A 26158-nucleotide genomic window follows, 5' to 3' on the forward strand; every position below is an offset into this window, starting at 1 on the left:
AAAGTATTTAAAATCAAAGTTAGAACTTCCCTTGCTGGGAATTCACTCTTGTCTTTTCTCAGGGCACTGATTCAAGAGTTTCTGTTGTGGAAATATACTAAAGTAGTCAGGAGTTCAGTGTGGCTTAACTCTGATGAATGATCTTTCAGATTGGTATTATTATTACTATGAGTGGAGGCCTAAAATAGGACGTTTCCGGTGTGTTTCCATTCAGCAGTTCTATAAAGTATGAATGAGATTGATGTTAAATATTTTCACTTTGGACCTTCAGCTGAGAATCCCTGATAAAGATTTATGGCAGAAATCTGGTAATTGTCTTGACATGCACACATCTAGTTTTAGATTGCTGATGCCATTTGTCCTGCTATAACCATAATGCAGAGCATTGCTGTTTGACCTCGGCTTTACTTTCAGAGTGCATGGTCTCTTGATTACATGAACCAGTTCTTCATTCCTCTTCAACAAGGACAACTATGCGATTGCAGCCCAAGGCTACCAAGTTTTTCATGATAAAAATTATTCAGAGATGACTCAGTCTTTTTGTCATGTTGACTGAGATGCCTTAGATTTGAATTGACATGCACCCGTAGGAGCAATAGCATGATGAAAAGTTTGCTGTTTGTCTGATGGACACCTAAGGGGAGCCACATCAAACTCAAAGAATTGACATCCTGACACTGCTTTTGCTGCAAGGATGGCTCCAATGAAATGTTAATATCTGACTGCAATCTGCTTTGGTGGTCCTATAGATAATAATAGTGATTTCATGTTGTTTGATTAATGATGTTGTGGTGTGTTGGCTTTTATGCTCATCTATGTTTACAGGAAAAGAAAATGAGCAACGGTATAAAAAAAACCCCCAAAAACTGTGAAACTCAGGGAATAAGCTGCATAGCCTCTTTTCTCCTTGGCTAAATTTATCAAACAATCCAATTATCTTAACTGTTTTTTATTATAGAAAAGTATATCATTGCTGGCATTACCCTGCCTTAGTGTATTTAGTGTAAATAGACTTATATAAACAAAGATGCTGGTGTTCAGTTATTGTAAAAAGGATAGCAGGCTGGTGTCTAAAAAAATCCCTCACTACAAGATCATCCCAAGGCACTAAGCTGAGAGCTCATGGGTAGACTTGGTTACTGTACAAATCTTCATCTTCAACTTTGTATGACACTGTTTCTGCAAATGACTCGTACATTCAGCTCATCTGGTTTCGATGGCCAACATGGAGATTTCACTGATGAATATGTAAAGTTACTTATTTATCCTTGCAGAGTAATTTCCTGCCCAGACATTTTTTCTGGTCACAGAACATGTTGTGGTATGATTAGTTGTTGCTTGGACCACGAAATGGGGTCATTCGGTACAGACTAAGGAAGTGCGGCTGACAGACATGGGAACTATTTAAATGTGAAAGAGATTTCGGTTACAGTGTGTCTATCCTGACCGTTCTGTGTGGTTGGGATTCATTAAAGTATTTTTCTTTCTGATAGTTACTTTTTTAATTTATCTTTGAGTTTGTATTTCACACACTGGGCACAAAATATCCATTTCCCTCGAACCAAGATGTCCTTTCAATAATGTGCCGCACTCTGAGGAATCTCAAACAGTTAATTCAGTAATTAAAAACCTTGCTTCTTGTATGAGTGGGAGATTTATTCAGACCATTGACTCATAGACTCCTATGTCTTATAACAACAGTGAGGAGTGAAAGTCAGCAAGCTCAACATGTATTATCAATTCTTCGCCGCCAAAACACTTGAACAGGGATACTCAGCTTGCTTGAGGGCCACTTTTGCAAAATGGAAGGAGGCCAGTGGCTAGTTGCAGCAGCTCCATACATGTTGGTAGGATTTCAGGACATTTCTAGGATTTTAGGATGTTTCTAGGATTTTTGGATGTTTTTAGGATTTCAGGACTTTCTAGGGTTTGAGGACTTTATTTCTTTATTTATTCTTTCTATGCTTTCAGGACATTTCTAGGATTTTAGGACATCTCTAGGATTTTAGGACATTAAGGGCTTACATAGGACCTCTGTTGGGGGTTGCGGAGAACCCTCCACTGGCACTTATTTTAGTAAACAAGCTCTGTATTGATGTTGTCTTATGCACTCTGGCACCTTATGTGTACTAAAAATACAAAAATAATTCCAAGTGTAAATCACTTAAATTTATAATCTGAATTGGGGGGGGGGCACCTTTGATTTGGCCCACAGGTCGTACGTGAAGTGTCATTGCGCTTGAAGATGCTATTAGGAATCATGGTTGGATTTTCCTGTTCCTGTTGCTAGGGTAAGAGCTACAGTACATTGATAACAGATGGATTCCTACTCTTCGTCTGTGTTCTGAGGCTGTGAGGATGCTGACTTGCTACTGACAGGCCAACTATCTCACACCCTATGATTAGGGATCAGTAATGCCTGAGGGTAGGAGACAGCCTGCAAATAGCATCTGCTTCCTGCAAACAGATCCTCACATCTCCAAAACATGTGCCGAAAAGATGGTGATCTGATATGATAGTTGCTGATTTTGCAGCCTTTGGTTGATGGAATGGAAATGCATCAGGCCCGCAGGAAGTAGGCTAGGCTTGCGTAAGCCAATTTTTGTAGTTGCCAAATAGTGAAATTACATTTGTCATGTGATGCTATGTAGCCCAGAATGACTTATTCCTATAGACTTTCATTGTGAAAAAGATACTTTTTTTTTTAGCGTCACAACCCCTGCAAAGTGACTTGTATCAGAGTCAGCGTTACATCTGATTACATTTTGAAAGTCTAGACGAGCTGCCCAATTATTCTTTACAATTAAGTTAACTCAGCACTATTTTCTTCATTACTTCATCACTATTTTCTATTTTCTTTCATATTTTCTTTTCATCTACTGCATTAGACTGTAATCTGATGTACAAAGGAAGAAACATATTTTGGATACTGGCAGGAAACAGGAGTGCTGTTTCTAAATGCAAAAAAAAGTGCATTTATTTTTTTGTGCATTGTTGTTCTGTGTATTTGCCTTAATTTATAATAAGGGGTGTGCTCAAGGCCTACTGGGAATTGTAATAACTGTAGTAGCTAGCATTCAAAATTGGCCTAAGACACATTAATAGCAACAGAACACCCCTTTAAAATATATACCTCTGCACGGAGACTTGACTGGAGGCCCAACTGTTGAAGAAAGTGACTAGTACTACCATAGCATGGTAGATTTTCTTTGCAGAAGGCTGACTGGCTGTGGGTGTTAGGTATCTTAGATCACATTACACCACTGAGCCTGCTGATGGTGTACCTCTTACAAAACAAGACTTCTGAGCTGTTTGTGTATACTAATGAATTTGAATACTTTTACAAAGCAGGGCTGTGTAAACAGCCTGCATCTGTTTAGTATGTCTGTCAGACATGGCAACTTCCTAACAAATTAGCCTAATGTTTATTTTGCTTTGGCATTTGTTTTAATGGTGTCCTGGAGAGTGTGTGTAGAGGTGTGTATGCGTACCTATGTTTCTGTATATGTGCTGTGCAGGTTTGGGTGAATGATCTGGTTGAGCCGGTTTCTTACTGTCAGTGTCTGTCAACCAAACATATATCCCAGAAGCCCTTCTCTTTGCAAATGCCCCACGGCACTTCGATCACCTTTTTTCAGTCTTTTGCCCTCAGTATTCCCAAGAAAAACTCAAACCTGTCTCATCAGCTCTCAGTTGATCCAGGGCCAATTTTTTAGGTGTTACTTATACATTCATTGTCAGGCCAAAACCAAGCAAAATCTGCTTTCTTATGCTCTATTTTGCAGTCAGGGTACACATAAGCTCTCACCACATATTGATCCTTATTGCAGTCAGATTGGATAACAATCCCCTTTGGAGGGGGCTTAAGCAGTACTACATCTATCCTGTGCAATCGTGAAGTTTTGAGTTAGTTTCCAATTTAAAGTAATCAGTTTTCTTGGTTAAAATCTGTTGACCTTGACATGTTCAGAACATGTGGCTTCTGATCTGGAGTCATACACATAGTGTCTCCATTAAAAGATGTGGATTAAAATAACATGAAAAAAGTATCTTTTTTTTCCTTTGAAAACTAAACAGATTCTCCAAATGGGTGGTGTTTTGTTTCTGCATTGGCTTGGAATCGATTGAAAAATCCACTGCTTTCTTTGGTGTGGATCTGGCAGTACATTCTCGCTCAGTGATGAACACACCGGCCCACTTGTACTCTCTCTGCTTTAAAGTATCTGGCTTAACCTAGTGCTGTTTACAGTGGATCTGCGCTTCTTCATTTTCACAAACAGTCAGGATTCTGCAACGATGTCCTCCCTCCCCTCTCTACCCCTGCGCTCTGCTTGTCCTGTCACCACATGGACCTCGAAGCCCATGCGCTTTTCCCTCTCCAGTGGCTCTCCTCTCACACCAAGCTTTCAACTGCGGTGGTCCTAAAGAGAGATTGATGGGCTCTCTTCCATTACTCACTGACTTTAATGAGAACAGCCACAGTGAAAGTGGTCGAGTGGGAGGAGGAGCGATGGAGCAACAAATTCGTGGCAGGCAGTCAAACAGATACAATGCCACTTACATCACCTCGCATTTCAAGACTGAACCACAGCAACGTTGGCACACTGGTGGGTCTCTCAGTGGCGCGCCTGTTGTATTTGTTTGTTGCTGTTTGTGTGTTTTTTTTGGGTTATGGCACATCATAGAGAGAAGAAGAAATGAGTAACATAAGCAGAATATGAAATAGAGCGCAGTAATTATGAAGAATGGTAGCTTAAATGCAAAAAATTCATGGTCCTCATGGAAGTGTCCATGTTCTTCACACTTGTAGCTCTGAGCCGGTTTGAATCAAGCCCGCAGGTTATTTTCAACTTAGTGGCAGCCTGTCTTCATGCGCAGCCAAAGAGAATGAGATGTATTAAGGTTGCTTTACGTTTCAGTCTTGTTTCAAGCATCAGCAGGTTCTGAAATTACCTCCAATGAATGTGTGTGTGTACATGCATGTGTGTGAAAATTTCTACTCTCCCTGGCGTAATTGTGTCCCTAATTCACTCGTCGATAAACAGTGAGCTCATTAGATTTAACCTTGCAGCACAGCCTCCGGTGCTTTCTTTCAACATCTTTTTTATTCTCTCTCAACCACCTTCCCCGCTCTTCACCTCTCTTTGTTGTCTTCTCTCTTTCATCCCCAATCCTTTTCTTCTATTCTCCTTTTACACTCTCCTTGTTTCCTGTGTCTTGTTTTCTCTTCTCTTCCCTGCTTCTGTCTTGTTTTCTTCCTCTTTTCTCTAGCTATCATATACTTTAAAGTCCCTCTCCTCTGCGGCTCACATTCAAAAAGTCCATCTATTGAAAGCTGAGTACCCATCATGCATGAGGATTTTATGTTATATTCACACCCACTAATTCACCCTCATTATCTGATTGCACATTTCAAATGTAATGTTGAAAACACATCAGAGACATTTTGAAAGATATTTGGGCATAAAAGCGAAGAGCATGATGGTGGATCATGTTGAGACGTGAGAGTGAAGTGGTGCAATACATTCCGAGGCTTTCACGGTTGCACTGTTTATAGCAGACAGGCAAAAGTAGTAGAGAGCAGTTGTTGTTGTAGTAGTAGTAGTAGTCGTAGTAGTAGCAAGACTAGAAGTAGCAGTGGCATAATAGTGGCAGCCTAGATACATGACATACTCAAAATTGTCCACTGTTTCACTTCTGACACTTAATATTTTCCAGCTGGTGCTCCTGTGGAGAGATGATGAAACCCACATGAGCGCAGTATTTCTGTGCTTTACCATAGTGAACATTTCACATGCGAAGCCCCTTTTTAGTGCACATCTTGAATGGCACTGCTTCTCTCTTCACAGGCACTTCATTAGTTGTGGGTTGGTACCCTGAAAGTTAAATATAATGTTATTATGTTTGGAAGACCCACTTACCACTAGAAGGGGAACATGGGCAAATCGGAAAATTACAAGGTAGAAACACACGGAAGACGCATTATGTTTTTGGAGGTAAGGGATTTCCCTCTTTTTTACACTTTACACAGTTGTGGGGTAACGTGCATCAATGTTGGAATTATTATTATAAGGTTTTACGAAACTGAGTCTTTTCTGTAATGATAAAAAACACTTGGAGACAGTGATTTATGGGTTTACATTACGAAGGTCTTAAAAAGAAATTTGCCCTTTGCTGTTGACAGCAAAGGTGTGTTGCTGTTCTTGCACTCTGACAGATAATACCTTTAGTTTTCTTACTAGAGAGAATCGTTTCTTAAATCTGAATAATCTCATACTGCGTGATCTGACTTTAATAATGTTGTATTCCAGCATTTAGTCACAATTGCACCAATTAATCCAGAATAGTGACATTAATGCAGGAAGTCTAATTCAGTCACACTATGCAAACAAACACGTCTGCACACTTGCACCAGCTGTCTGTTGAAAGTGTGTGCAAGCAGGGCTTCTCTAACTGCTTTTGGCTTTGGATGCTGTTTACGCTGCCAAGCTTCAAGACAGTGAACACAAAAGCAGCCGGGTAGTGAAGTGGCCATGTGTGTTTCTTCCTGACACTGCTCTTGAGAGTTGACACACCAAAATACAAAAGCAGATTGCATTTATTTTGTTCAAAAACAGCCTCATGATTCTGAAAAAAAATGTCATAACTCTGAGATGACTATTCCATATTCTCAATAATCTCAGTAAATCTGAGCAGACTTGATTATGCGTGCTTGTCAAGTTGCGCTTCCCCACATCTCAAACCAAGGCTGAAGAAAAACTGGATTGAATTCAGTAGCTGTGTCATGTTGGCCCTCATCTCCACCCAGATTTATTGAGATGTTTTTGGAATTATAACACAATTACAACAGAGTTATGAGATATTTGCTTGCATTGCACAAATCCAATCTGTGCAGCCACCTGTGAATCATTTGCTAAATGTTAATCTGCATGTTATATGAGCTGTGATCATGATGCATTCATTTAGAACCCTCTCGCTGTTTCAACGGAGCTGCTGGGAGGTTTACAGTGGAAGACTGTTGGTGATTTTCAAGGTGTAAACATGAAGAGTAATGCAAAGAAGTGTGTAAGGAGCGCATATGCTCTTTGGATTAATGAAAGGTTAAAAGGCACTGCATAATGTTTGCAAAGTGAATGGAAGTCACATCATACTACAGTAGTCAAAACAAGACTAGTAAATAGTTTTCCCATGGCTCTGTGATCAAAATAAACACACAATCATGCACTTCAAGATGTAATATGTGCACATGACACTTACCTTGGAATCTGTCTGTGAACCAAAATCTGAAGGAGGACCCATTTTGTGATCGAGCAATGACGTTTTTACATCATCTGGTGGATTTTTGCTTGACATCTTAACCACGGTTGGAAATTATTACCAGCCACCAGCCAAATGCTGGTAAAATATGCAAGTGGTTGCTAGATTGGCTTCACTCACCAGCCACAAAAACATTAGTAATCTATTGAGTGGCTGGTAGATTTTGGAATCCACCAGCCACAGTGGCAAGTGGACAAAAAAAAATTATTTCCAACACTGATCTTAAAACTGTGTATCTGCACACATTCCCCACACCGCAGTGACACAGACCTGGTTGAAAATCAGCATTGTATCCTTTAAACAAACAAAGACCAAAACCGAGGATGCTATTATTACAACCATGCCATTATGTGGTGAAAATTCCTGCTGAAATCCCTGGCCTGGGCCTCAGACTAATTCCTTTAACGTCATGCATGTTTGCATGACACATTTGGCTGTCTTTCACATTTTAGAACAAACAAGAACAAATCCCACTTGTTAATGGAGGCATCCATAGATAAGGTTTCCATCAGCGCAGCCGTTTCAAAAGTATAGTACCAAATAATACAGACATCTCAGACAGCAGAGAAGAGGTTATGTTGGGAAAGTATGAGATGAGCAGGTTGTTCAGTTGTATTCAGGTGAGGCTTTTTCCAGATAGAAGGAAGCAGCTTACTCATGTTAAAATGCTAAAACCCTGGTGTGCTGCTTTGATCTTTGAAGGCTTCGCTCCATTACACTCACCTCGACATGATTTGAACATACAGCCTTTTGATCCCAAGTCAGATATGCTACTGCTGGTTCACACAATCTTATTGAGGCATCACAGCACTTTTTTTTTCTGAATTTGTTAACTCTGTCAGTTTCACCCATGATTACCACAGATAGTTTGTGTGATTATCTTCTCCAGTGAAGTTTCAGGCCACATCCATCTGCCTGTTTGTTTGTCTGATAGTGAGACAAGAATTTGGCAGAATTTTAAGAGACAAATTGCTGTTGGCCAAACTTTGATTACATTTTAATGTTCATCCTGATGTGGGAATTTAATCTTTCTTGATGTTTTAGGTGTAAGTGTTCATGTGCTGGAGGGCATCTCTGAAATCCCTCACTTTGTAGTTGTGTTTACATGATGTTTGTTCGAAAATCAAACCCAGAAGTCAAGCTGTAAACAAATATAAAGTGTTATAGAGCATTTAGAGGAGTTTAGGTATTTGAACCACAGAGTGTAGTCTGTTTGGTGCACTGGAGGTTACATGAAGGACAGTGAGATTTTTGGTTGCTAAACTCTTAACCTGTGTCTATCTGAGAAGCTTTAATCCCCTCTGTTGTTGTTTAAGCATGGTATGACATGCTGACATAGCCCCATTGTGTTGCAGTGTGATGAAGTGCACTCACTCTCTTTTCCTCTCTCGCGATTTACTGTGTCCATCTTAACTATTAAACACATCCTTTATCGTGGATCTCTCCATCTCACTTTCACTCTTCAGTGTCCTCCTCCCTTCCTGCCTGCCTTTCTCACCTCACATTTAATCTACCCTCTCCTTTTACCTACATGGACGTTTCCCACTGATGTTGCCTGTCTTCGGCCTCAAGTGCTTTTCCTATGTGTTGCCTGTTTCCTGTGCAGGGTCAATGAGCATTTCCACAGCTATGAAGCAAACTTCTGCATCACTCAGCGGGAAGGTGGAGTGTTGGTATGAGACCAAAACAAAGTATTTGTCACATTTGCCATTGTGTAAAGATGGCAAATGTGACATTAGAAGAAACTATTTTATCACTATTTTCTTCAGCTCTGTCTGTGATGCTTGCTTTTCTACATTGACTAGACAGGTTTGGCTGTTTTAAATATCTTAGTTAAAGGTCATGATTTTCCTGATAATTACAGTCCTCTGTTGAGTGGAACACCAGGCTCAGCTTCTTAAATTACATAATGTAGTCTGCTCAGAGGAAAACAAGTAGAAATCAGGCACTGTACGTAGTGGGTGACTGCTGTACAGTGCTGTATACACTATGCGATGTTTGTGTAACAAGGTGGAATGATCAATAGGTTATTATGAAAAATGAAATCAAAGATATATTTTTACTAATGCTAAAATGTCCTCACAATTGAGATATTTATACATTTCATATTTTGTGTAACTGCAACCAGAGCCAGTACTGTGGGCAGGGCAGGAGCGGATTTCCTCAGGTCAAGCAGAAATTGCAGTAGCACCGTTAAAAAAGACCTCTTCAACTAGTTTGTTGCTGCTTCATTTTTCATAATTCCTCTCATTTAATATTGTCCTCGAAAAAATGAGACCCTTCTTGCTGCCCTGTATGTTTCTTCTCTCAGCAGTCATTAAAACACACACACACAAACAGTTCCAGATCCTCCAGAGACTTATTACTGTAAATAGAGCCGCTACTTCCAGGCTTATATTGAAATATGATAGTCAGCAGACACACAGTGTTTCTACTTCCACTTTACTTTGTCAGTTCTTGTCCAAGCAATCACTTATTATCACCAGCTAATGGATGTTGTTAGAGAGCAGAGCTCCACCTGAGGATTGGCAAGACATAAACTTGGTGTACACAAGGCCCGAACTCCCTCCAAATACAGACACATGTGTTCTTTCTTTCTCTTTTTCTCTTTAAACAGCTTTCTTTCACATGTTTACATCTCCTGTATTTTTGAGTCCATCATTTTACTGTAACTCCGTGGCTCAGAGTTTTAGAGGTTTGTGTTTGTTAATTTTGGATGTTTGCCTCAGCGATCCCTTGGAAAGTGGCTTTCATCGTCACTCTCTCACTGCCTCTTCCCTCTGTCAATCTGTGCCTACATGTCTTTCTTTCCCTGACAAAGATTCAGACAGTCAGGAGTTCCTGTCACATTGTTAACTCTTTGAAACACAGTTCATTGGGTTAAGATATTTAAAATTGGATTGTTTCCTTTATCTGACTTAAAACTTTACATTTTCAAAAGATCATTTATCAAATTATCCATTCAATTCAGAACATATTGTATAACATCTCTAGGACCAATTGTACATGATCTCAGTTGACTGTTATTGAGACAGACACCAGTTGTTTCATGCTTATTCCATTTTTTTATAGCAAATTTTTTTATGTATCCGTATTCACATACCAAACAGTTTATTTGGCCAAGAGGCAGGAGAATCAGTTTTCCTTGAGTAACCTAGATTAAAGTATGGTGAAAGAAACAACTTCCAGCTGTGGCATTCACTGCATGACATATTTTCACAGCACTGCCTTTTGTCAATTTACCATTATGTACTTCCTGTCACAAAGAAAGTTATAATGTTAACAGGCTTTGGTATTCTAGACAGTGATCCAAAGTTATTGCAGTGACCTGTATGCAGTTTGGAAATGGAAGTTATGTTTAATAGATATCCAGACCTTGTGGCGCAATAGTAGTGCATCTGACTCCAGATCAGAAGGTTGCGTCTTCAAATCAAGTCAGGGTCGGTGATTTCCAAGATAGCAAGGGTTCACATTTAGGGAATGTATACAAAAGCCTGAACTGAGAGAAAAAAAAAACCCAAACACACGTAAGTTGGTTCCCCTGTGAAAGGGATAAAACTTGCCGCACTGAGTTGTGAGTGACCTGCTCAATGGTCACTCTGTCATCCAGACTGGCTGCTGCTAGTGTTTCCATGGTAGAGTTGCAGTCTTTACTATGTTAATACATGTGCATAGTGTGCGAATGAGCTGCATACCTTTAGACTATGTTGGCCTAATGATTTAAGTTCAGTATACTGCATCCAGACAACCAAAATAAGCAGAATTATAAGGTGAGAGTGGGTATAATATCTGTGCATAATATAAACAAACACGTAAGCTCACAGCAGGCTGTGCGTAGATTTTTGATTGGTCTCCAAGTTGCTAAGGTGTATGCCTACAGTATGTATCATGCATGTAAACAACACACACTTTTTTATTTGATCTTAAACCTGCTAAATATATAATTGCGGTAATTGCACTCATTGCATCTGTTTCTATATACATTGCAAGAAGTTGCGAAATGGGCGGACTCCCGGTTAGTTGTTATCAGCCACTTCGGATCAAATTTCCAAGGACTTTTTTGTAATGGAAACCTAGATTGCTGCAGTTGGTCATTATTATCAGGCTCTGTTCAAACACTGTTTTGTGTGAAAATACATTTCTCAGACCATGCTGCATGATGTCTGGTGTCACACCAAATGAACAATGGTTCAGGTTAACTTTGCCTTCAATGTAGGGAGCACCAGCTGCATGTTTAAGTGGTATCAGCATGTCTCTATGATATTAAAAATGTCTTTACTGGGTTCATGAGCTAATTTTGTGCTCAGTTGCAGTACAGATGTGGTTAGCGTGGTGCACTGTCTCAACTTGTAAGACCAAGGAGTTGCCACTCCTCCTTGCTGGCCTTTACACTCCTGGGATCAATGTCTGCTCTACATATGTTGTTCTTGGGCCTACAGGGATTTACACACAGACACAAAGACAGCCTCCTTTCTTCAGTGTGAAGTGTGAGGCGTGTGCTCTTGTAAAAAGTGTGCAAGGGAGTTTCATGGTCACGGTCTATTATTTCTTTACAAACCATGACCAGCACACTCTTGTGCACACGTCAGGGTTTCTGGACTGGATATGTATGGCAAGGTCACATTACACAGTTGCAAACTTAAATCACACAGATATTCAGTAATATTTAGATATAGATATTTAGATATTAAATTTGACAAACTCCACTTTAGGATGAATACCTGAGTACCCATGGCATGGATCCTTGTCATTAAATTGTGTTCAAGCACTGACATTGTACAAATCTGTCCCTTGGCAAAATGCAGATCAGTCAGATGAATGTTCTTCCTCCCATATTTTAGATTCCAAAACTTGACACCCCATCCTGTGTCCTCACCATCCAGATATGATGATAGAGTGAGCTGCCTTTGACTGAAGTTTACTCTTGTTTCCATAGCTGCTGTATACAGTTTAACCATTTGGGAACATTGACCATTGACAACATGTTTCTATTTGTACAATTCACAATAAAAAGTGCATCATGTTTTTTCCACATTTAGATCCCAGGAACCTCCTCCTCCTCCTCCAGCACGCACACAAACATAAATCCTAGAAAACACTTTGTGGCCTCTCTCTGTGTTCCACATCTGCAGTCTGTGAAAGAGTTGTGTGTGTCGTGACATCTCCACTGCGGGTTGTCTGTTCTTGGTGATTCACCCTGCGCTCTGTGTTTCTCTTGGCTCGTTTGGAGGTCCCATCTGGCAAGCATAACCTCTGTGCTTATGAAAAAATAAACAAAAGTGTGCCGAAATTGTGCTGACTGACTGCTGCTTCTATAAGTAGACAAAGAGTCTCGCAGTCAATGCTCGACCAGTTTTACTGAACCAGCAGGCCTTCATTTGCAGGGACACCGATTTTCAGTGCAGTTTGCAGCATATTTTAGCCACTAATAGACTCTGCTTGAGTAGAAACTGTCCAGCTAAGTTGTCTTTGATTTGTTAGTTGAAAATTACAAGGGTTTATCTTGTTGCTCTGTTATTGTGAATATTGTGGTGGATCTTTCTGGTACAACCAAATGATAATATTCATTCATTGTTCTCTTTTTCCTGTCTTAATTTAGTTGTCTGTACACCAATATTGTTACAAATTGGTGCTGGCATGTTTGCAGCTCTGTGTTCTTTCCACTTGACTTTAAGGATAAATATTTAAATATGTGAAGAAAATGGTAAGGAATTAATTAATGGCTTTAAATTCTATTACAAGTCCTTCACAATTGTATAATAACATAGATATTTCATATCTGCACCAAATCTGGCTGTTCCTCTTCCCAGTCCAAGGCAGAGCAGATGGCCTGGATGGGATGTGTCCCTCAGGGTCTCAGACTGAAATGTCCTCTCAGGAATGTGACACCCTCTCCCTCTGCTTCTGTTGGTTTGTTTCTGATGAGCATTGAAAACTGGCAGACTAGTTAGTAAGCCCCTAAAAGAAATTGTCCTTTTGCTTTTTCGCATCCATAGGCAGGTCATGGGTCAGGGTGAACTAACTGTATCCTGTTAGCATATGAATTCTGTATTTTGCTGAGGATACCTCAGTGGGGGTTTGAGATGGAATAATAGCACTTCTTACAGCTCGATGTTGCCCTGTGGTGCTTACCTTGCTAATCAAGGCTCATTAGCTTCTAGGCATTAGTAAGCCATTTACTTATGGCTTTAAAAGTAATTTATATCACTATTTGTATACCATAGGATGCCTCTCAAGATAGGAACATATTAAGCTTATTTTTTAGCTTTATGGTAGCAAATACATCCATGCTTTGATTTTCATGCTTTGATGATTTTCTCCTCCGTGCACCCCAGTAGCCAAATCATGCATGTTACTTTGCATGTCCCATATTCCCAGAAGTCGTTGATGCCCAAGACAGTAAATGTGTGTAAGATGTATGTGCATGTGTGTAAAGCCCACCTGCTGTTGCTAATGACCACTTGTCTCAGATGGGATGAAACTGGCTTGCTGCCCAAACAGGCTACCTATCTCGGCACTCCAGACCGATTGCTAATAAACGTGCTAATAAAAATGTGACTTTGGGATGCAAGCCAACATGTGAGCTACATGCTAAGCTTCAGCACAGTTTTTAACCTTTTCACAGTCCATAGTCCAGTCCTCATTCATTGCATTTCACTAACTGAATTATTAGTTAATTTTTATGTCAGTAACCTACATTTCGGCCATTTATTGAGTAATTTATGTAAATAGCATCTTTACATTTGGCCATAAGTTTCCTTAGATGGTTATTTTAGGACCATAAGGATGATATCATGTTTAAAGAACATGCTTGAAAAAATCCACTAATTGATGGTAATTTAATTTTCTGTCATACAAAAACTATCTGCTGTATTTTTAAAGCCTGTCATGCCTCTTAATCACTGACACATCCTGTCTGAAGGTTTACTCTTTAATTGGCTTAATGAGGTATCATTATGAAAGTACTCAATGAGATCCTCATGTGATAATGTCTGTTTTAATTTGTTAGTGAAACCTTCATCACAGCAGCAGTTCCAGCTCGTGCTGAGCCATGAGACAGCGTGTCTGCCCTGTGTAGACACACACATGCACGCACACACACACACACACACACACACACACACACACACACACAAGCAGTCCGACCTGTTTTTTATCCAGACCAGATGCTCAGCTTTTCCACGTTATACTTATCATGACGGGTGATATGTGTAGTTGTAGTCCTGGAGAAACAAGGTTTAGGGACTACAAATCCCCTAGTCAAGCAGATCACACAGCAGGGCAGACAACTATAGAGTTTGATCCAAGCGTACATCTCATCCCAAATGAGCAAGCTTTGTAAATCAGGTGACAGCAGGATATTTTCTCCAGCTCTCTGTCTGTCTCCCCTCCACAGTTACAGTAAAATACTCCTGAGAATCGACAGTAGTCTCTGTTCTGGCTCAGTGTGTGTAGGAGTGGCCGATATTTGGAGGTCTCTGTGTAAAGAGGCTGCAGGTTTTGGCTCAGTGTTTGACAGGCTGGTCTGTATTACCAGCTTGGTCCCTTGTTAACCTCTCTGCCTGCCTGCTCGTTTAGTGCACAGAGTTGGGGGAATGTAAAGTGTTGGCCAAAAGAAATATACATACATCTATTTTAGTTTTTCATATGTGTCTGTGCTACCATTGTCCAAACCATTAATCTTGTAGTAGGCTCTTCTAAAATAATGTTTCTTAGTACAAGTGAAATTTTCTGCCAGTTGTGTGGGAAACGTTAGCTTGCTTCCATCTGAAAAAAAAGTAGTTGGGAAGTAAGTGACTCATTAATGAACTTGGTACATTTGGGCTTTCTGAGCACTCTGTTCACTCTAAATGCAAGATGCTGTTTGGTACACACACATCCAAATGAATTGTTGAACAAGCTGAATGATTTATGATGTATGTTATTAAGTAGAACACTGACAATGAGTGAAAGAGTGGTGAAGTCTGGGAGTTTGTGAATTTGTAGTTGGCCCCTTTTTGAGAGCAACAAGCCAGTATTGGAGATATTGTCAAGGAAGGCTGTCATGAATGCTCAATATTTACAAAACTGCACTGAGAGCAGTCCAACTATGGAAACTGGACTGATATGAAGTTTCTGTTTAGATTGTGCTTGGTGAAACAGACTCTTGATGTGCAAGTTGATTTATCCTATAAAAAATTCAGATAATTAGATAAAAAGATACTTCTTGATGTGTGGTTTTTGTAATGCATAGTGGAATATTCTGTCTTAATGCTGAAAAAAACTATCACTGTGTTGGAAAGAGAAGATTTATTTCAACAAGCCAGAAGTTCAAGAAAAGAATGGGTCATCCTTATATTTAGAGATTAACTCAACTTCTTAATGAACTACAGTATATTCATAGGTTAAACAAAAAGTATATTTTTCTCAGTTGAGTGAAAAGTAGTGTATTAATATTTATGTAGATGTTTAACCTACATCTTTCACAACTGGGGTTGTTGTTAGTTAGCAGGGTAGTGATGTGATGATAAATTGGTGGAACTGCTTAACAACTTTTTGTCACCTGACAGTCCAGTTATAGCAGCGCATTACCCAACTAAAGTGTTACTAAAAGAAGATTTCAAACATGAGGTCACCCCTACTCTTTCTGTCTTTGTGGGTTCGCACCTCTGTCTTTGTCTCTCTCTCAGGGCAGAGTAAGCATGTTTATCTCAGAATCTATGTTGTAAAGTTTTATGCATGCCAACTTTCAGTGTCTGCAGCTCCTTAAAATTTGTGAAAATCTGAAAACTTTATTACTGGCAAGACCATGAAAGTTACTCATGCCCATCAAATGTAGATTTTGAACCATCAGTAATGTTTCTTTGCACCATGCTGTACACTATGAAAGTGCGCCTATGGATAATAACATGCAGTAGGCCTCCAGTGTGTGCAAAGCTGCATGTATGTGTGGAGGGAGGTGTCATATTTCTCCCAGCGTTGTACTCTGCAGGTTGTTTTAGGCAGGCAGGGCATCAATAATGCAGAGACCCTGGAGGTGACTTTGTCTCAGAGGAATACCAGCGTAAGACTTCCCTCAGTGTACTTGTTCTTTAGCCCATTACTGTGTGCCTACACACAGACAGACTGTATTTAGCCCACAGTTTGGGACTGCCATGTTCCACCAGGAAGCAGTCATTATGCCCCGACGTGAAGCTCTGATTATTTTAGTGAGCTAAAACAAACTTGGTCATCTAAACTAAACTGGATAATCAGCTGCTGTCTCCCACAGACAAAGGTTTGACTCACCCCAACCTATGATGTCAACCAGCCATCTTGTCTGTTGGGGCAATTGGAGCTAAAGAAAGCTTTTTTAAACAACCGCTAAGTATCTCTTTATGAATGATCAGTGTCCGCTCCACAGAGGGTTTTGTCTAGACAACACAGGCAGTGACTATAGCAAGGCTTCCTAAATTCTTCATTCAGTATTTCTTTACATAAGAGGATTTTTTTCTATAGGGTATTACAACTGACATAAAGGTGCAGTGATTTTGTTAGGGTTTTTATAAATATATCAATAAATTTAAGTGTTTAATGTGAATGAGCATTATGTGAGGCCTTTGTTTGCCATCATTAACTACACATTCTTCAATTTCTGTTGCTTTTACAGGTGTATGTGTTTGTGTGTCTAGCAAGCACCCACACACCAACATACTTGTCAGCCCTGATTATATACAATAAGTCAGTGATGTCTATGGCAGTTATTCTTTTATTGTGAAAAAATGATGCACTGGCACTTGATTAACATGCAAGGACTTGTATTGTGTATTGTGTAAATGTAAGCTGCACATGTGACCTTGTAGTAGTAGCTGTAGCAGTAACCTGCAACTGTCCTATATCTTCTATTTTGCATTTGTTTTACGTTTGCTTGATAGCAACGGTGAACGTTTTAGCCAAGATAAGGGGTTAGAGAGGTGTGTGTTTATCCGTGTGTCTGTGTGCGTATGCATGTGTGTGTATGTGTGTGTGAGAGAGAGGCAGAAAGCATCTGTGACACAGTGTTTATGACTCACAGGGGAGCAGAGCACATTCACTTCATAAATCACAGCCATTATTGTGCTGCAGAGCACAAACTCAAAAGGGGGAGGCTGAACTACTGGCTTGAACTGGTGATTCACAGGGAGGTCTGTAGCTACTCCCAGAGGTTAGAGGTCAAAGCCTAATAGTGATACCAAAGCTCTGTGCTCAGGTAGTGAACGTATAGAGATTGTGCAGACTCATCGAAATGTTTTGTTGAGATTTTAGTGAGAGTTTGGTAGTTATCTGTCTAACAATATTTGCCAGACCCACGTGTAAAGTTACACTTTAATTTTCTTCAGCACTTTGACTGCTGCTTACATCTCAACTGCTTTTATAGCTTAAACTGACACCTCAAGATCAGGGGTTGGGGTGAGACCCACTACTGGAGTGTGACATGCTGACACCTCTTATAGAGTGGCCTGTCCTGCAACTGAAGGCATGTTTAAGGACCAAAGATGGGTGCGTGGACACAGGGCCACTAAGCTTGAGAATGTGGCACTGTTAGAGGCCTGGCCAGGACCATGGCTGCATGCGGGACAAGGTGACCCTGTGAGCCTAAGCCAGAACCTGCTGCCGTCAAAGAGAGTGTGGGTATGTGATGTGGTGGAGACAGGGCTAGGCTTTGTAGCATCCCAAACTGACTAACAGGGCCACACCTCAAGCAGGGCCATGCTGGCTGGTGGATCTGGTGCATTTGAGTGTTCAGAGTTATTAGATGTTAGGTGGTGGTGATGTACTGTATTACTGAAGCACCTTCTGACATCTTCTGATCTTTACACAAAACCATATTTGCTCATCATCTAACGCTGTTAACTCAACTTTATAAAATGTTGTCTTAACTGGGATTTGAACCCCAATCACACAATTCCTGTGGATCAATTTAAACCTCTACTCTATCCAGCTGCTGTCTAAGCTTCCTGATACACAATTCATCAGTTCAGTGTTGCAGTCCTGGCTGTGAATTTATTTGATAGTCTGATGTGCTTAGTTATAGGTAATATGTACTTTGGCAATAAAGGCAAAAAATAACATCAGTTCACTGTTTCAGTTTTTGAAAAGCTTTATTTTTAGGGGATTCAATCATTATCTATGGAAAAGCCAGAACAGATGATGTCATATAGCATTAGCTAATTTGAGATTACTAGGCTGTCTGATTTGCACTGAAGGATTATCTTTTTGCTAAAGCAAGCACACAGTAAGCAAGTTTATGGTTTGTTAATCCTTTTGGCAGATCTTCCACAAATAGGTTGTCACCTGCGGGACACTGTGGGCCTTTAAATTTCATGGACAGAAATTTTTTCTTTGCAAAGAATCTTAACATGAAACAGAATCCTCTAATTTTACACTGTTTTCTTGTGTAAAATGTTGCTTACGTTATAGTGCGGCAACCATGACCAAACTTTTAGAAGTTATTCAAACTTAAATCAAACGGAATGGAAAGACTAAAGGAAATTCATTTGGTATGAAATTGCCATGAACAAATTCTACACATTTATCTCACTTTTAGTTCCATATTTTCTGTAGATATCAATTTCCTTTTTATCTGTATAACTGCACTGCTTAAATTGCACCTTATCACCTTTAGAAGGGTGATAAGATAATGAACACAGTATTGTCCTTTTGTACCACTCCTCTTTTGTCACCTGCTTGCATGCTTCTCCATCTCTCCCGCTTTCTCAGTTTACAGAGCAGACCTTGTTGGCAGATTACATCTGTCCAGTGTACATGTGGTGTGTGAAACTGCATCAACCTGCTTGTTTTCTTTATTTAAGGGATCATCTCCAAACGCTTGACATTCTCTAATGCTAACTAATGAGAAACATGTCATTGTGCTATCTTAACTAAAACCCACAAGTCTGACTGGCATCTCTTCTTTGGCGTCAAACCAAAGGTTTCCTCCCTCCAAGCTTATTTATGTGACCTGGACTGCATAGCTGCAGTGACATTTGTAAGCCTGTAAAAGGTCCTGACCCCGACGTGATTTGAACACGCAACCTTCTGATCTGGAGTCAGACGCGCTACCGTTGCGCCACGAGGTCGTGCTGCAACATTGGACATTTGAGAACTACATCTAGCTGCTGACATTCCCCCCCCATGGGAATTGTACCACTTGCAGGAGCTAATGCAGCAATCATAACACACACACACAGGCGCATGTTCTCTCATTCTCACACACACTTTCTCACACTCTCCCTCCCCCAGTCTCCTCCAGGGCACCAGTCTTTGTGTGGTCTTTAACAGGAACAGGCATCCTGCTCTGGTACAAAGACACAGATAATGGGGTGAAGAGAGCTATTGTCTGGGCTTATGTCACAAGAGTGTGTCTGTGTGTGTGACACAGAGAACAACTACCTCTCTGTTATCCCTCACCTTCTATAGTGGATCAGATAAGGGGATACCTGATCAGACTAGGGTGGTGGTATGCCACTCACGCTATGTATGAATGAATGAGTAAAGCTCCGTAGTGACTAAGCAGGTCACTGGGGCAGGAGCTAAATGACAGGCACACAATACAAACCGGCACACCCTGCATATCTGCTCATATCTGCTCTTCCTAATACAAAAATCTCCTTGTCTGCTGCAGATCTGTTTAGTGCAAACATAACCTAGATTATTCTGCGACTGTATGTAAAGCAACCACGCCACTTTTTGCATGTCTTCCTCAGTCTGTTAAATGCTCTTCTGTTGCATTTGCAACATTTTGCTATACATGTAACCAGATCCTCCACTTAAATATTCCTCATGATACAAGTCGGGCTCATTTTTCACTACTGCTGCTCAGTTTGCATGCTGTACATTCTTGCAATGTTGAATTTGGCAAAGCTGTGCAAAGCTACTCCCCTCACATCTGCACCTTATAGTGACATGTAGGTCCCTTTTAATGACTTTTTCACTCTTTGGACAGATTTTGCCGTACGTTTTGAAGAAGATACATTTGTTAAGTGGTGATAATATTGTAATATGATCTTAGTTATAGTCTAGCTGGGTTATATAGTTCTCAAGTATGTGCAGTATGTTATGATACCTATCAAGTACCATATTTGATATTTTTATCCCTTTGTTGGCAATTCAGGATTTCATCATGTCATGGAAATGAAGAAGTGGGTATTGATATCCTAGTCTTATGATGCTTTAGTTGATGTTTTTTAGGAGTTGTATGTCTGATCCTGACCTAAGAATGTTCAGTGCTGGTACAAAATGTTTTACGTCACAAGACATCGATGTAACTCTAGAGTGTTGATAATCACAGGTTATACTGGTTTTCCCAGGTTTTCACTTTCTTCCTGTTTACAGTAAGGTGAACAGATATGTGCTGTTCTCACGTCACACAGCTTTTCATCCAACTCCACACATAGATGGCTCAGCATGTATTGTACTTGTACAGATATGTTTTGTTTGTGTGTTTCTGTCCCCTTGTTAATGAAATAATTAATAGTTGCCCATTGTCTCTATATTAAAGGCTAGCTACGTACCAAGTTAGTCTTAGGACTTGAATGTTTATGTGGTCTGGAGAGGGAAAGTCCTTTCTCTGACATGTAGTTGCCCTTGAGAATAGCAACGGTATTGACACGGTGTGTGGATCTGATGCCGGTTTTGCCCTCTGATGCACTTGAAGTTTCCATGGTAAAAATTACCTCAAGGCCGAAAAATTGTTAGTAAAGTTATTTGCCACAATCAGCAATGAATTTTCCATCTGTTTCTGGAAGGACTTTACACAATGAGAGTAGCAGTATCTTTTTGGATACATGAAGATAATACGACACTGATCCTTTGTGGAAAATTGTCTTTCCACTTGCTGGCTGAAGGCCGCACAAAGACGTGTTCTGCTCAAGGACCAGTAGGTTAATGACTTTGGAACTTTGTGCAGAGTTTAGGTTTTTTCAAAAAAAAAAAAATCTGTCTGTAGTTATAGAGAGATGTTGTGTTCAAAAAGTCAGAAAGCTACATCACTGCAAGAGCCAATTTTGCATTTGTTGATTTAGTGGCAGAGATGATGGGTGACTGCTGAGTGTGCTAACACTTTATCAACTCCACAGCTGTCCTCCCTACCTACTGTTACTCTGCACTACAGTAATATGAATGACTCTGTCACAATGCACTCTTTGTTGGGAGGATCTGCTCCCTCTCCGTTTCTCTTCAGTCCATTTGTACTGGCTGAAGTACGTGTGTTCAAGATTTGATTAAGCCCATATGTGTTCAGATGCAAAAGATGTGATGAAAGTTTGATTTTAGGTTGCTCCTACACAACTACAATAGATCTTCTATGTTTGCAAGAATATACTAGATATGAATCTTTTTGTGAAAGAATTCCACTATAAGTTATTCAGATCAAATTGCATCTGTTAAGAAAAATCAAAGTTTAAGAGAATCCTTGTAAAAAGAAGAAAAGAATTTGGCTAAACAGACAATTTGGGCTTTTGTGAGCTGAATTGCTAACATGACCAGCTGTAGGAGCTCGACTAATTCTTACAAGTATCCACCAGAGGAAAAAAAAAACAAACACTTGAGCCCTGTGTATGTGCGCGCACATGTGCGTGTGTTTTAGTTAAGACCTAAGCATTTACACCAAAGCATTCAGAGATGACCCCCAAAATATAAAATCCAACCCAATCCCAGCAAGTGATGAATTTTCTGTTAATACTCTTGTAATGAAGAGGCCTTGAACTGATCTTGGCTTGCCGGAGGCAAAGCACCACTGATGTAGGGCTCCCCACATCATTTCAACCAAGTCAGATCTAAACAGTGTTTGTCAAATGCTTTCCTTCCATCCCGAGTGAATTTCTGGGATTACGTTATGTGGCTCAGCTCCTGTCAGAGTCATATTTGTTCCTCATAATCCGTCCGAAGAACAAGTCTGGATGAGGACCATGCCAAACAGACATGGGGCATGTCAGCCTTTGAACTTATTTCCCCCTGTTTAATACTGAAGGTCAGTTTTTGGTCTGTAATGACTTCCAAAGATGTTAGTGTTTTTTTTATTGCTGTGTTTTCAATTCTATCAGTTGCCCTAACTATTATGGGAACTAAATAATTCTCTTTGCTTCTGATTTTTCATCTTTTCTTTTAGGGGAGTTTCTGATAAACTTGCCATCTTTTCCGTCCTAATAACCTCAGAAGGAAGGAAAATACCACACAGTTATTCCCCACATGATTTGGACCACTTTGCCTGAACCACATTGGAGTTCAGTACAACAGAGCCGTGCATGAAGGCATCTAACCACAGACCCGAAGACAGCTCAGTTTTAGAGGAAGAGAGACAGAGGGAGGGAAACAGAGTGAGAACAAAATGCAGACACAAAGAGTGAGGATATTCTTCCCTGACACAGTGAAGAAGGAAGGACGGTCACAGAGCTCAGTGCTTTCTCTTTTAACCTCTTGCCTGACTGAGGGAGAACAGGGAGGAAGGAAAGGGACACAGAGAGAGAATGAGAAACTTTTTACTTATGAATGTCACATGTTCAAACCACACAAGGAATCTTGTACCATATATTGTTTCAGTATTAGAAAACTGTTCAACATTCACTCGATATATGAAAATGATTTATATATCCAGTAGTTTCCTCTATAAACTATACTGGTATAAAAAAGGCAACAGGAGTTAGACCAAGACCTGAATCAGACTTTTTGACATCTCTTTTATCCTAAAGCAATCTATATTATGCCTTAAAAATATATACATTTCTGTAAATCCAATCATGATGGACAAAACCAAATAAATTCTTTCTAAAGCTAATGTAACTCACTTATCAAAGTATCAGTAACTACAGTCTAAGGTTTGGACCATATACTGAATGAAAATAATGGACTGAGCCACTGTGACTTCAACGTTTGGTTTGTGGAGTCAGAAGTGACCCTGAGGGTTGAAGCTGTGGAGGAGTGAGGGCTGGATCTGATTCATAGACTGTAGTGATGCCTCACAGACAGCCTATCAACAGGATCACATGCTTCATTATGTGTAACTTGATGCCTTAATAAAATGTAAACTGGTGAGACATCAGGAGGGGATGGTTTTGAATAACAGTGGTTGACAGACATACAGTGATATATTGTACCAGACACATTTAATTTCTATAAGGACAATAAATTAAAACTTTTCCTAAATGGATAAAAGCTTTAAGAGTACATTTTGTTGGTAGATATTGTATTTTCCCCTCACATTTCCTAATGATTATCCCAAAAAAGAGTTCTCTATTTGCATGAACTGGACACTGGCAATCATATTTGTGAGGTGACTTAACAAGCCCGAGAAGGCAAAAATATTAAAAACATGTACTGTATAGTGTTTAGAAGAGCTGTTATTTATGCAGGTCTCCTCTAAAAGGTCATATTGGATTGTTTGCATTTTGTGTAAAGTACTGAGTTGATGCAGGACTTCATCTGCACATGCTGTACCTGAACACATTATGTATGCATAAATAATATTCATATGCTGATGCAAAAAAGGTAATGGCAGTTTTTGTGCTAAGCAGGGGAGGGTGGAGGAGTGTGTCACCTGTTATGAATTGAAATATAACCATAAAAATCCATGAATATTATACCTTCTGTTGTGCCTGTATCACATTTATTCTCTTCCCTACTCCCACATGGAGAAGGGAATTAACCAAAGGCTTGCTTTGCAGGCCATCCAGCAGGGGATTAGATATTTCATAACTGCTATCATAATGTCAATCCATAACCATGTCAGAGCCCCTGTGTGCCAGCTGACTGGATCATTATATGGACCACGTGGTGATTAGATCAGCTGATTCCTAAGGAGACACATGCTGCTAATTCCTTCGCCCTGGCAATGCTAACATGTTGTATGGCTTTACTCACATAAAATCCCAAGTCTATATGGTGAAAATAAAGCTACTCTCATAACAAATCTAAAACTGTCCTCTTTCTTCTTCCAGGACCCCAGCTACTGGGTCCAGGTTCACCGGTTGGAACATGGGGATGGAGGCATTTTGGACCTGGATGACATGCTGTGCGATGTGGTGGATGACAAAGACAGGGTGAGTCAACATGTGTCTGGCATTGAGAGAAAAGGGCACTATGTGTTTGCATAATTTATTTATTTTCCCAAAACTGCCATTACCTGTTTTGCAACCTCTTCTCATTTCCCTTCACCTTTTCCTTGTGCAAAAACATCATTAGTTGTGTCTGCACTTTGAGCAGAAGGCTTTTGGCAATACTACAGAGGGTTTCACTAACATGTGCTTATGATTACACCTGTCTGCTTTAGCTGTCTCACCAATACCAAAACATTACAGAACACTTAACTACAGCACACCACCATGCTCTCTGTGTAATCATTTCCACCTAATGGCAATCCTCCGCTTCTTTCATTTATGTGGAAGGTTGAGTGATAGAGTGTGGTCTTCTGTGTCTAATTCAAGGCACCTCTTTGATGTGTGTGTATTGATATATTTTTGAGTATGCGAGTGTGTGGGCAACATCTGTGTCAGAGGTAGCATGATATCACACGACCCACCCCACCCACTAGACCAACTGTAAATGATTACCCACAATCCCACTGCATCACTCTCATGGGAACAGCTCTGACTACACCTGAGTCACCAGCTGTTTGACTTTAATGTTGGGCCAGTTGGTGAGCTGTAACTCCTCTTTGTGTCTTTGAGAGTTGGATGTGGTTTCAGTGATTTTTTAACCAGTTACCAGTTTGCATTTCATTTATATTCAGCACATAGCTCATGATAAAAATACTTTTTATACCTCCACACCGGCGTTAGGGGCGTTTCATTCTGAGGGACATGATATCTCAGGACTGCCACATGGACACAAAGATGAGCTGATTAGACACTGGTGGTCATAGGTTAAGGGTCAAGGTCACTGTGACCTTCCGTCTATCTCATCCTCATGAAGACAATATTTGGCACATATTTGGACAAGAATAAATTAATTAGAATGTGGTGGTCAAGGGTTAAAGGTCGCTGTGACCTTATAAAGCATGTTTTTGGGCATAACTCAAGAATTCACATTAAATATGACAGAATTTCACACAAATGTCCATCAGGTTACAGTGATAAATTGAAGACATTATATATCCAAAAGGTGAAAGGTCAGCTTTGTTGTAACATCATATTGTTTTTCAAAAACACTTTAAAAACACCTTTATTTAATGGCACAACTCAGGAACAGAAGAGACATTTGGTCAGATACTGAATTGGTGACATCAGTCTTGGGTGTCCACGTTGAAATTGTGCTGATTGTGTTGATCTGCGGCGCTGCCCTGAAAGACATGGAAATAAACTGTAAGTGCAACTTGACTGGTTTGCGGAGGCATACAACCATGAGATGGTAATTTTAGTTTTAATACAATGAGTGTTTTCTGCTCAGTGTAGTGTATCCTAGTGTAGTGATGGCATGCGTAATTTATCTGGGTTCATCATCACTTCAAAGATATCTATGCTTAGGACTATCATAATGTATTCCTCTAAAATGCTGATGAAACATGTGAGTTTCGATTGAAAGTGTTATCTCTGATTCCTGATCTGTAAGCACTTTTCTCAGGATATCTGATGTCTTGGAGCCACTCTTATCTTGTGAAATCAGAAAATATATCCTTCTCAAGAGCACTGTGTGTTTTGTGCTGTTATTTTATGTTGAAAATAGATTCCCCACATCTAAGGTGAAAAATTCAGTGAGCTGTGAATTGATCTGAACAGTCGGTCTGTTTGATACGCAGGTGCTTTTCTGATTTGTGTGTGCATTTGTGCATGAATGAGAAACTGCGTGTCTGAGAGAGAGGAAGAGTATGTGTGCATGTGCATCTACACACCTTATAATGACTATGTGATAG

The 26158-nt window shown here is 40.0% G+C and overlaps 1 protein-coding gene and 1 non-coding gene across 5 annotated transcripts in view; one reads left to right on the top strand and one right to left on the bottom strand.

The window, feature by feature from the left end:
• LOC121960465 (partitioning defective 3 homolog) overlaps nt 1-26158 on the top strand; it is a 382155-nt gene that overhangs the window by 16377 nt on the left and 339620 nt on the right. For all 4 annotated transcript variants that reach the window (XM_042510168.1, XM_042510170.1, XM_042510169.1 and 1 more), the window contains exon 2: nt 24249-24350. In XM_042510168.1, the coding sequence (XP_042366102.1) occupies nt 24249-24350 (102 nt within the window). The remainder of the gene's footprint in view (nt 1-24248; nt 24351-26158) is intronic.
• trnaw-cca lies at nt 19323-19394 on the bottom strand. The gene has a single exon. It is a non-coding gene; the product is annotated as a tRNA-Trp (tRNA).

The sequence above is a fragment of the Plectropomus leopardus genome, chromosome 21 (assembly GCF_008729295.1).
Source record: "Plectropomus leopardus isolate mb chromosome 21, YSFRI_Pleo_2.0, whole genome shotgun sequence".
Lineage (NCBI taxonomy): Eukaryota > Metazoa > Chordata > Actinopteri > Perciformes > Serranidae > Plectropomus > Plectropomus leopardus.